Source organism: Juglans regia, chromosome 11 (genome assembly GCF_001411555.2).
Source record: "Juglans regia cultivar Chandler chromosome 11, Walnut 2.0, whole genome shotgun sequence".
Lineage (NCBI taxonomy): Eukaryota > Viridiplantae > Streptophyta > Magnoliopsida > Fagales > Juglandaceae > Juglans > Juglans regia.
In genome coordinates, this window is record NC_049911.1 from 21,595,872 (window position 1) to 21,608,818 (window position 12,947).

The 12,947-nt window shown below is 35.7% G+C and overlaps 1 protein-coding gene across 1 annotated transcript; it reads right to left on the minus strand.

Moving 5' to 3' along the window:
• Nucleotides 1–6,280: 6,280 nt before the first annotated feature.
• Nucleotides 6,281–12,386, minus strand: LOC109018352 (F-box protein SKIP17-like). The gene is made up of 13 exons (XM_019000506.2): nucleotides 11,852–12,386; nucleotides 11,153–11,328; nucleotides 10,338–10,532; nucleotides 10,144–10,254; nucleotides 9,308–9,393; nucleotides 9,104–9,225; nucleotides 8,375–8,439; nucleotides 8,187–8,259; nucleotides 8,049–8,111; nucleotides 7,879–7,943; nucleotides 7,722–7,796; nucleotides 7,329–7,601; nucleotides 6,281–6,790 (listed from the first exon to the last, which is right to left on the minus strand). Exons 1-12 carry the CDS (start codon nucleotides 12,212–12,214, stop codon nucleotides 7,385–7,387), a joined length of 1,611 nt encoding a protein of 536 aa, XP_018856051.1. The 5' UTR covers nucleotides 12,215–12,386; the 3' UTR covers nucleotides 6,281–6,790; nucleotides 7,329–7,384.
• Between the last annotated feature and the right edge of the window lie 561 nt (nucleotides 12,387–12,947).

Sequence of the window (12,947 nt, forward strand, 5' to 3'; positions counted from 1 at the left end):
ATAATAATATTAAAAATAATATTCTAACAATATTTTATTCAACTCATCTAAAATCATCTCAACTCATCTCTGACTCCAAACGGGACCACTTGTTTTAATAGGTTCATGACTTTATGAAGCTGCCTCCAAAAGAAGCTTTTTTTTTCAGTAAATTCAGGAAAATCATATGATATTCAATACTTTCTAAAAAAGTACTCTAAGAAAGCATTTTCAGATAATAAATTGGAGGTGCAGGGAGTTCCACAAATTACCTCAACTATACTGGCCACATTTGCACTAATTTTTGGACTTTTCAAGTATGATTCTGAATGTAGTTCAACAAATCATTTATCAGCTAGTATTACATTAATACATTATCGCAATGACTGCTCTTTATGCATTTTGCACACACATAACATTAATCTAAAAGAATATGAAATAGAATAAAAAATCACATAGTTTAGATTATTTGATAGGTCTGAACCCAATGCCAATGCTAAAGCCTAAGATGGAGATTACCACAAGGAGATCCTCGTTTGAAGCTTCTAGAGGCTTAATGATATAATATTTGCCCAAAGCACCATCAAAGATGAGGAATCGACATACATGACTAGGACTGTAATAGAGCTTAGCCGAGCCAGTCTTTCACTTGTTGAGTTTGGCTCGACTCAAAATACTTGAGCTCCAGCTTGAGCTCGAGCTCGAGATTTTTTTTTTATTCTTTATTTGAGCTCGACTCGATAAGCTAAACTTTCAACTCGAGCTCATGCTAGCTCGCTCATCCCACAATTGAGTTCAAGTCGATCCGAGCTCAAGCTCAAGCTCGAATTGTTTATTTTTTAATTTTTTGAATAAGATTTAATAATTAATAAAATAAAAAAATAAAAAATCTAATATTGAGTTTATACAACTAATAGGTAGAACATCTATTAAATTATAAAATTTTAAAAAGTTTATAAATAATTAATATCTAACTAGTTGATATTTATACAAAATAATAATATACTATATGTCTACATATATTATTAATACATACACTTAATATGATAGAATATATCTGTTTCATATATGGCTCCCACATACTAGTATATGGAATTATTAAATTTTATCAACTAATTATTATAAAAATTATTAAATATACTTATGAAGTATATTCACTATATAGATATAAGTAATTAGATTACATATTAGATATTTAATTATAAAAGTGGTATGCTTTTATTATTAGTTAATACATATATATACGTATATGTATATATACACATGTGTATATATATTTATCAATATATGAATGAGTTTTAATCGAGTCGAGCTAACAAGTCGACTCGAGCATAAACGAGCGGGCCTTAACGAGCCTTAGCCGAGTCGAGTCAAGTTTTGTCGGATATGTGTCATTTATAATTCAAGTGGGTATCTGCTTTCATGAATGAGCTTTTTTTTTTTCGCAAGTCGAGTTCGATTCGAGTTTAACCGAACTAGTACCGAGTAGACTATCGAACAAACTGGTTCATTGACAACCCTATACACGACCCCATTTAGATGAATCAAATGAGTGCCTACATTAATTCCATATTTAATCAAGGCCAGGATTATAACTACCAACTCACATCTAGCCCAACACTTAACAAGAACTTTTATTCTTTTAGGGCCAACATAGGTCATCACTCTAATTAGGGGTGGGCAGTGGGGCCCCGCCCCTGTCCGCCCCGCCCCCTCATGGCAGGGTAGACAACCTCTCCTCCCATGCAGGGGCGGGGGACAGGGAATGCCCAACCCTGCCCCGCATTTCCCTTGCCTTGCCCCCGCTTATATTTTTATATATATAAACATAAATATATACTTATATTTTACAAATTGTGTATATATAAATATATATTACAATTTGTTAGATTTATTTGCAAAATATGCACTAAGAAATTTTAAAACTATATAATTTAAAAACTAATACACTACAACTTACACGAAATATGCACTAGTAAATTTAAAAATTACATAGTTTTTAAATTATAGTCATATTTACAAATTTTAAATTTATAATTTGGGTCTAAAAATGTAATTTTAATCATTTTTAGACTTGGGAATAATTTTTAAATCTAGTGAAAATGTAGTATATTTTTTAAGTGGACGGAGGCAGGGCGGATTGGGTATCTGCTTCACACCCCGCCCACCAGGGCGCGGTGCGGGGAAGGGGTGGTCTCGCCCCGTAGAGGGTGGGTAGCACCCCTAACTCTAATCATGCAAGGCATGCAAAATATCATGGCATACTATTTCTACTTTTAGGACCACAACTAATAGACCTATTTAAAAATATATTATATAAAGAATCAACACGTCTCATCTCATCATTACAAATTTTTCAAATTCTCACACAATATATAATAAACAATTCAAAATTTTAAAATCTCAAAATAATAATAATATTAAAAAAAATAATATACTAACAATATTTTATTTAAGTCATCTAAAATCATCTCATCTTATCTCACTAACCAAACCAGCCATTGACAGCATATAGTATTACACATAGATCATAATAAGAGAACCTGCATTTCATAGACGAAAAGGTTTTCGATTAAATTAGATGGTTCAATTGTGGTGTGGTGTTTTGCTCCCATCCATATACAAGTTGAGGAATAAAGTATTTTCTTGGTGTGATGTTGGAACTTGGTGTGATTGTTGCATGGTTTTAATTGTTGGAATTTGGTGTGATGTTTTGAGTGATTGTTGCATAGTTTGAGTTGTTGGAACTTGGTGTGATGTTTGCTTCATTTAAGATTTTTGTCAATTTTGGAAAATGGAAAATCCCTCTGATTTTAGTGTTAGCTCTCCTACTCCTACTCCTACCCCAACACCTAACCCTACTGAATTTACGGACGCTACCCCTACCCCTACGGACCCTTGCTATGCCCTTTGCCCTCACAAAGCAAGAAACCTATTTCAATAATTTGGACTCACTTTACCAAATTAGATGGTGGTGACCTCAATAACCCCAAGCTAAGTGTAACCATTGTGGTAAAATGTATAGATGTCACTATAGGAGATATGGTATATCCCAATTAAAGGTACACTTAGAAGAATAATACAAAAAAAAAAATCCAATATTAAAATATTTACAAGAGAATAGTCAATCTAATAAAGAGATTGGACTTAAAAAAATGACGGATGAGAGTAGTGGGGATGAAACGTTTAAGGGACATTCTAAGTATAATCTCGAGGAGTGTAGGAGACACCTAGCTCGTATGGTTATCATGGATGAGCTACATTTTCAGTTTGTGGAGGGGGAAGGGTTCCAAACATATTCTAAGTACTTGAAACCTAAGTTTAATCTTCCTTCTTGCCACACAGTGGCAAATGATATAAAAAAAACATTATATATCATAACAAGAGTTGTTGAGGGGTCAAATAGTTTGCCTCACCACCGATACTTGGACATCCATTCAAAATTTTAACTACATGTCTTTGACTGTACATTTTATTGATTGTGATTGGACATTATAGAAAAAATTGTAAAGTTTTGTCAAATTTTCGATCATAAGGGTGACACGGTTGGGATGACCACAATAAAAGAGTGGGGGTTGGCATGAGTTCTGACAGTTACAATTGATAATGTCTTGTCTAACGATGTCGCATTGAGACATCTTAAGACCTATCTCAGAGAGGCAAATAAGACAATCTCGGGTGGTGAGTGTTTGGATGTGAGATGTGCTGCACATATTCTAAATCTAATTGTCATTGATGATTTGAAAGATCTTGATGATTCGATTGTCTGGGTCAGAACTGCTGTGAGATTTGTTAAACTTTCTCCCTCTAGATTTGAGAAATTCAAGGTTATTGTAAGGTCTGTGGATATAACATCCAAGAAGGGTCTCTGTGCTGATGTTCCTACAAGATAGAGCTCAACCTTCTTGATATTGGAGGCGGCCCAAGAATATAAGTCAACCTTTGCATTATTGGGTGATGAATACATTCAATATGTCAGATATTTTGATAAGTATGGGGGATTGAGGAAGTCTATTTTGTAGAATTTTTTTAGACTTTTCTATAAGGTCACAACGAGACTATCTGGTTTTTTGTATCCTACATCCCCTCATTTCTGTCAACAAATATGTCGAGTAAAAAAAGAATTGGATGACATGCGCGAGTGACCATATTAGGATGCGGGAGATGATATTGATGATGAGGGTGAAGTATGACAATTATTAAGGAGAATTCAATAGGTCTAATATTTTGTTATATATGACTGTTGCTCTTGACTCACAGTTTAAGATTGATTGTATGGTATATGGATTGAGAATTGCACACATGAATGCACGGGCAGAGCTTATTACGACGAGGGTTAGAGAAACATTTGCTAGATTGTTTGATGAGTTTATTGTCTTGATGGGTGGTAATATCCTGGCACCTACACCAACCCCCACCACCTTCGGAAGCCAGGGTTGGGAAAATACGTAGGTTAGACTGGGGTGAAAGGTTGGAGCACACCCCATAGTCCGTCATTCTACAGAGGCTCAGTCGGAGGTAGACATATACTTGGCAGCAGATCTTCAACCATTTACATTGGTAGAAGACCAATGCCGTGAATTATCTCATCCTTGGAGAGATAGCCCACAGTATTTTGGTCATCCCTATTAGCATCATAGCCTTAGAGTCAGCCTTTAGCACCGGAGGGCACATATTGGATCCATTCTAGAATTCATTATCTTCTACCACTATAGATGCATTAATTTGCACGCAGAATTGGATCAAGAGGACCCAAATTCATGTTCCAGATGTTTTTGACTTTGAGGAGGTCGACGAGGAGGAGGGTGGTGATCAGTCTAGATCTGGAAATCATGGATTTCATTTTATTATTTTAATTTATTTATATTCATTTACTCGATATTAATTTCAAATTTAATTGTTATAGTGATACATGAGACGACGTCTACGACTACCTCCATTGCAATATGACTTCGTGTGTATTGGCCCCACCATTGCCATTTGTCATTGGTTTGAACAATTTATCCCTTAATTTTTTGTTATATTTATATAATTTTTGGTATCTAATTATTTTGTTTGTATTTTTTTTAGCTTTTATAATATCAATGTCATATGCCGAATCCTAATCCTAAGGACCCAATGATTTATTCTCATCTTGATCCCAATGACACAATCTCATCTTGGTTAGTACTTTTAATATTTGTAATTTTTACATTTCAAATATGTTTTATTTTAAAAAAATTTTCATGTTTATAATTCTAATTTTTTTTCCTTTTAGATTCTTAATGTTTTAGGTTTTATGATCTCGATTCTCATAGTCTCACAGCAGTCATCATAGCTCACTGACTTTTCTATCCCCATGGAAATTTCATTGAAATGTTATTCTTTTGATAATTTACTTAATTAGTTAATTGTAATGTTACTACAATAGTACAATTTGTAATATTTTTAGATGAATTTATAATTTTGAATTTATAATAATTTTCTCTTAATTTATATCATTGTAATAGCTTAGTTATGATTATTAATTAATAGTTGCAACTTAGTAGTATATAATTAATAATTTCTATTATTGTAAATTATTTTTTATTATTTTTATTTTTATATTTTTTTAATTAAATTCTAGATTCAAAATGGCCCATAAACATGTTCTGGACCAGAATGGGCCAATGGCCCATTTATGCAGACGGGGGGGCAGACGAATGGGGTGTCTGCCCCAGCACCCCGGTACCTGGATGGTGAAGGGGCCGCTTCTTCTTCTTCTTCTTTTTTTATTTTTATTTTTTATTTTATTTTTATCAGCAAGGTTAGTACCTTTTTTTAACAATTTTAGTTTGTCACGTTATTCTTTTGACACGTGACACGTGACGCATGGCATCATTAATATATTTAACAGTTTACTAAGTTACTAAAGATTAATGAAATAACTTATTTTATACTTAACCCTTATTTATACTATAACATATAATTTTATCTACAAATATTAAGACACTAGTTTTGAGTTATGAAAACATCTTTCTACAATTTACATAATCTCTAATATCAAGACTTTTATTCATAAGCATTTAAACGACATATATTGATATATATTGCATTACAAATATAATTATCTCCTATATTTTAAATATTATGTTTTCATTAAAAAGTTAAAAAAAATTAATAAAAAAAAATTATATGAGTTTAATAAGAGAGCCTAATACCTTGTTTAAACTTGTGGATATGCTGAAATTGTCCATGAAGAGCTTAATGTGAATTTATATTATCAACTTTAAATAAATAAAATGGTAGACATCGTACATTATAAATTAACTTAATTCCATGCTGATCATATGAAACTGGACTGCATTAAATAAATTGAAATTAAAGCTAAAAGAACGTACTACTGGCACTAATATTTCTTCTTCATATCCTGTAACCTGTTGAACAGTAGACCATGCAGTTTTTCATCTTAATTCTGAAAACTCAGGCAGGATAATACATTGCATTACAGTGTTATAACAAGAATCATAATTCTGCTCACAATATTCCACATCTTACAATAAGATCTTAATAGTAGCAGTACTCCATCAGTTAGAACAATGACAATATCCAGATATACCGATTCATGGATCAAGGGGTGCTTAAATTCTTCACCGGCTTATCCTGAAATTATTCTGAATCTGAAACAAGAGTCCTTTCTAACAAGCTTCAATTCATTTTGTAATGGAATCTACAATCTACAAAACACTTCCATCAGACCCCCCATGATCCAATGGCTAGTTTGTCAGTGTCACCTCAGCTTGCACTCCGTAAAAGCCTCCCTCAAAGTTATATTGAAGTATGTAAGAGCACACTGTTAGAGAAAGCACAAGCTCATGTAAGTACTGTAACATTTTATAAACGCTATGTTCATACATACAAGAAATAGCTGCAGTTTAATTTATCAAACCATATCGTATGTAATTAAAGCACACATATCCTGAACAATGGGGCGGTGACAATTATCATCTGCTACTTAAAATGGAATACAATGGTTTTAAGCAACTCCTGACTAGTCGGTAGTGACCGACGTACAAGAATTGTGCTCCAACACACACCAATGTGTTACATGTCAGACAAGGCACTTTTAATTAAAAAAAAAAAGCCTTTAATCCACAATAAGCATTTCCTAAATTACATCTATTGTAAATTTTTTTTCATAGGTTACATCTGTTGTCAATTGAGCATGGGAAACCAGAAGGTCCTATTTAAAATGTGATTCTAATCCGATCAATAAGTTAGGCAGCTAACAGAGTTGTAAACTTGCAAGTAGTACTAAACACCAATCCCAACCTCTTAGATTAGAGTCCATATTTTTCATGATAAGGCAGTAAAAAGAGACGGATCATTACCCAATCCATTTACTGGCAACAAATTTCTATCCCCTGCCATACAATGAGTATCTCTCCTACAGCATCAGAAAGTCCACCTCATCAGAGCTTTCTTCATAAATAACATAACCGGCATCACGAGCATCCTCATTGCCACTACCTTGATCACTGTTGTAGCTGCTCTCAGACGAACTCATAAAAATTGAAGCATCTGATGTATGACTGCTGAACTGTGATGGCAAACTGATTTCACTATCTTGCCCACTGTCGAGCATTTGATCAATATCAATGTAACTGCAACAATCCAAAAACCCAAGACTGTTATGATTCCAAAAAAAAAGAAAAAACACTATTATGGTTCCAAAAGAAAAAACATTCCATTTCACCAACTATAATTAAGAAGTCTAAACCAACCTTCCTTCGGTTGGAAACTCAGCCAGAAAACACATATCGGGCCTTTCTGCCAAAACCTGCCTTATAGGAATGACACTACAGAATATAAAACAACATTAATTTATAAATAAAGTAACATAATCCGGACATAGGAATTCCAGAAGGGAGAGACCATTACCTAGACTTGTAGCATCTTTCATACCAGTCACCCTCAGAAGCTAAACCTTCCTTATTGGATATGTCCTATATGAGGCAGTACTCAAAATTAGAAGAGAGAGAAATCATCAAGCCATAATTTCAAAATCCCATTGACATAGAGAGGTTATTATCAACTTTGATTCCACTCACAAGATGTCTGAGGCTCCTAAAATCCCCTGCAAGAACTGCTGTTGCAATACGAGCAACTTCTACCTGCACACAACAATTTAATGTTAGGGAGGGGGGAGGAGAGGGAGGGAAAGAGAGAAGAGGGAGAGATCATAGTGCCTCTTTGAGATGCATGCAGTCCCGTAAAATCAAGACCTCAAGTAAATTCCCACCCACACTGCTCCCAAGGTTCCTAAGTATTACAAATTGGCTTATCAAATGAGATAGAGCGTGTAAAAAAAGATACTTCAAATAGAGGAAATTGAGAATGCTTCTCAAAATATCTTGTCCAGAGATGACAAACCAACCTTAAAAATGCTCCAGTGATTGAGTATGATGTTGAAAAATCAACATATCTTAGCTTCCGAAATCCCTGCACATACAGTAAACATCCAACCAATGGAAACTATGCAGTAAACATTAAACATGATACATCCAACCAATGGATTAAGGGCGTAAATTTCATTTCAAAGCAAGGGATGAGTCTGAAGCCCTTGTATGCAAGACTACTATAGCTATAGTAATGACTTGCTTCTAATACAGTACGACACAATACTAAGGCCTTTACAGTACTTGCAACATTAAACTAAAGCAGCAATTTAGGCTGCGTTTGAATGCTGAGGTGATCTAAGTTGATCTATGAATGGTAGTATTTTGTGAGTCCTATTGAGATGTGTTTGAAAGTAAATAGGTTGAGATATGTGTTTGAATATTGAAGTAGGTTGAGATGGGCTTAACTGTTTTATGGGAAGTTGAAAAAGTAGTAGGTCCCATCAATGATTGGTTTGAGATGAGTTGAGTTGATTTCAACAACCAAACACACCCGCTTTGCTCTGTGTATACATTTTGTGTACTTGGGCTTTGCCCATTTACTTGAGTTAATAAAATCTTCTTTTACCTATCACAAAAATTAAGTCCTACTTTGCGAGGAAATTTGCGAAACAGATTTATTATTATAAATAAAAATTCCCCAGTAAAATCAGACAAACCAAATAGTTGCCACATGTCTTTAATTCTCAAATTGCCAAAGAATATACCTTAACAAGTATGCGAACTTTATAATCATGGAGCTTAAACCCTCTCAGCGCCAATGAAGATAGATGCGGACAATTGTTTACAAGATCAATGCAGGTTGCTGATTTTAAACTGTCATCCCTGCCTGAAGTTCAGAAAACACACGGTAATCAGAACAACTTTTTATAGCATGATAATAGGACATGCTGATGAAGGGGATACTACACCTATTTTTGAAGACTCAAAGAACAGCCGCTCCATTAAGTGGCAGTTTCCACTCACTGACATCAATGTTTGCCTCAATTCAACATGACTAGTCAATTCAAAACGAAAACCATTACAAGCGAAGAAGAAAAGTTTATTAAAAAGAAAATAAGAAAATGCATGTGTGGTTTGTATAGGACAAGAGATTGGACTCATAGCAATTGTTATGATCACAAACTAATAAGAGAAAACATTTCTTTAGAGAATCTAATATAAACTTGTATTCTTTAACTGAGATTTGAAGAGAGGAATTCCTATTGGTAAGTGATAAAGAACTAAAACAAACGAGTATAAATTTTTGGAGAAGTAATAGGCAGGCCAAGCATTGATGCTACTTTGCAAAACTCTGCTGTGTTGGACTCCCAGTTAAAATAAATAAACAAAGTGATAAAGAAATCGATTGACCCATATATGTACTGAAGATCAGAATGAACACCATCAAAAGCAAGCCATTACAAAAACCAACAAACTGTAGTCCAAGATAGAACAAAATGCAGATGAAATTACACAAAAATGTATATATTCAGCATCCAATGCAACCAACTTGTTTATAAATAAAAGGCTAACTGCATACATGCCCATATGCATCTCCCTACATCCTAATAACATTGGATTCATACTATTTACTAGAAACTGATGCTCAAGCATTTTCTTTATAGTGTGTTAAAACCGAGAGCAATGTGGAGAAGAAAAAGTTGGCTCAGAGAAATTTACAAGCCAACGAAATTCAGAACAAGAACTTAAACCAGCATGAATAAAAAAAGCACGTGTTAGCCCAAACAAAAAAAAAAAAACTTACAGGCCAACAATTTCCAGATCAAGGAGAGATGGACAAGCCGACAGTGCCCCACAAAGTGATGTGTTATCCATTCTTTCAATATTGTAAAGATGCAACACTCTCAAAAGAGTCCTTCCAATATGAAAAGAAAACGTTAAGAACAAAATAAAACACCTATAAACACCAAATTTTCAAGTGTAATGATTCAGCAGTACCCTGGAGCTGCATTATCACCAACTAATGGGCTCAAACAGGATCTAGTAAGAATTGAAGACTCCCTCCCTTGTCTCGATCTTTTATCATTCCATGAAAAGTTAGACACATCCACAGAATTTTTTATGGTATAAACCAATGGCTGACAGGATCCAGGTGTCACTGTTGGGCCTGGAACTATGCCAAGCTTAAGAGACCTGAATAATTTAAAAGAGACTATGAAAAAACTCGTAATTACATAAACGATACTACCACGTCACAATGAATTAATAAAGCATTCAGGGAGATGAACAGCTTATTGATCAAAAAGCTTTCATAGTCAGTTGGTTGCACATCGATGGGTATCAACAAACAGAACCTAATTTCAAACATAGCAGAACCTAAAAACAAGGCAGAAGTATAAATCAAAAGATATTGCAATTCTGGGTTTCCCATTTTCTGTTAGAGGATGAAGGGACTGGGAGTAGATATACAGGCAGCCATGCAATAAGGTGGATTAACCAAGTAACCCAATTCATCTGCAAGCAAACTGCGAATGGTTTACCCTCATATTAGCTGAAGTATTGTACAGCTTAATTCAGTTTATATATGTGAGAAACTTAAGCATGGCTTAGATAATTAATCGGTGACACGAAAAAACTAATCAGTTTACCACGCTTTAGCCACGATTCAAAAATACATAAGTACTTGTTAAATAATTTGACATGACAATTAAAACCCAGGAAAGAGGAGAACATACTAGATGAGACAAAGATTAACATCAGCGGAAAATACATATGCAAAATCATGAAATATTCCTTTGCAGCAAATTTCTTACCGGAGAGATTTTGCAGCGCGGTGAATCATTGTGGACACAACTGCATTGTTAACCTTTGGGACAACTGTTGTCAAGTCAATGTCAGCGTAGCATGAAGGATCCCTGGCACACTTGTTGAACAACGAACAAGTAGCTGCTGCATAGCATAGGCTTTGTGTATCAAGCATGGAAAAGACCTACATCACCATGAAACATTCACTCAGATCGCGCATGTTCTTTGGTAAAGGTATGAGGCATACATTTCACATTTTTTAATTAACAATGATTGACTATTACCATCACGTAAATGAAGCGTATCAAACACACATAATGAACAATTCCAATACTGAATGGCAACGGAATCGAACAAGAAAACAAATACATATGGGACAGCTGCTGATTAATCGATCACTAAAGGCACATCAAAAGTACCTACATTAACCATTATCATCACGTATTCCATCCAAAATCCACATTTGAAAAGTTTATCAAAAGCAACATGTCCATCCAAAGAATTCAGCCAAAAATAAAAGCTACAAATTAAAAAAAATACGAAAGAGTCACATACAGGTTCCCGACTAGCTAGAACCACCATCATTTAAACACCCATTTCGCAGAACCAAGATAAACTGTACTTCAAGCAATATGCAGCAAAGCTAAATCCAACCACGAAACTGACAGAATTTTAAAGAAATATCGCGAGGGATTAAGAGGACATACCTTGATCGTGAGGTCGGGAGGGAGGGCCCAGGCAAGGGAGTTGTGCTTGGAGGCATGCTTTCGCGCAGAGCGCTTGGCGGCCTCGAGGAGGTCGGAGCCCAACTGGAGGGCACGGTCGATGAGAAGTTTCTGATCCACGTCGCTGGAGGCCCGGGACTCGAGAAGACGATCGAAGGAGAGGTCGATGGAGAATGAGGAAGAGGAAGAGGACGAGGAAGATTGGGAGTCGGATAGGGCAAGGAAAGATTCGAGAAGGCGGTCCATGTGGTCGGGAGGCGGTGTTGATTGGAGCAAAGGGATTTCGGAGGGGCAGGGGCAGGAGCGCTTGGCCATGGAGGTTTGGGTGTATGGGAGGGCATCCATAGCGGGTGGAGGATATCAGACGGACACAGAGATAGAGAGAGATCCTACTCTGGCTTTGAGGTACGGAAAGGGATTCAGTGCCACGTGTACGTGTACGTGGGAATTGCGGGTTCAGAAGATGAGTGGCCTGACCGCATTTGTGCTACTCAATGTGATTCGATCAAAGCCTGCTCTCTGTCTCTCTCTATTGCATTGCTTAAAAGAATACACATAACCTACATATCGGTCGGGCTTGTTTTAAGCAAATAACCGCCCACAAATAAGATTGTGCCAGGTAGCGTTATACTGAAAGTATTGTATGGAAGCCCGCATCAAATTTGATCTCAATTGTTTTTCCTTTCTATTGTCTCGAATTCCTTCCCTCTCGAATTCCTTCCCATTTTGCAAACCCTCATCTCTCCCAGTTTTCCATTTCGCAAATATTTACAATTTCACACCCCCTCTTGCAACACAAACCCTCACCATTTTGCACGGCCTCTCGCAGCCGAGTCGCACCCCCTCTCGCAGTAGTTTTGGTAATGTTGTAGATGATCATAGTAGTTCTCCTACTTTCGCCCTAAAAGTTATTGAAATTCCAGAACCTGAATTCTACAACTTTGATGCTCAAGTTGTAGGTGCTGGCTGGTTCATGTGGTGGGTATTACTCTATTTCGAGTATAGTAAAACAAGGGCTTTTTCTTTTGGTTTACAGAGGCAGTGCACCGGCAGTTGCTGGGTTGTGTTGCGGAGGAAG

Coding starts and splice junctions, on each gene's coding strand:
- LOC109018352 (XM_019000506.2), bottom strand. CDS start 12,214: ATGGATGCCCTCCCATACACCCAAACCTCCATGGCCAAGCGCTCCTGC. Junction 9,394..10,143: donor GATCTGGAAATTGTTGGCCT/GTAAGTTTTTTT, acceptor TGAATTGACTAG/TCATGTTGAATTGAGGCAAA. Junction 7,602..7,721: donor GAGTTTCCAACCGAAGGAAG/GTTGGTTTAGAC, acceptor GGATTGTTGCAG/TTACATTGATATTGATCAAA.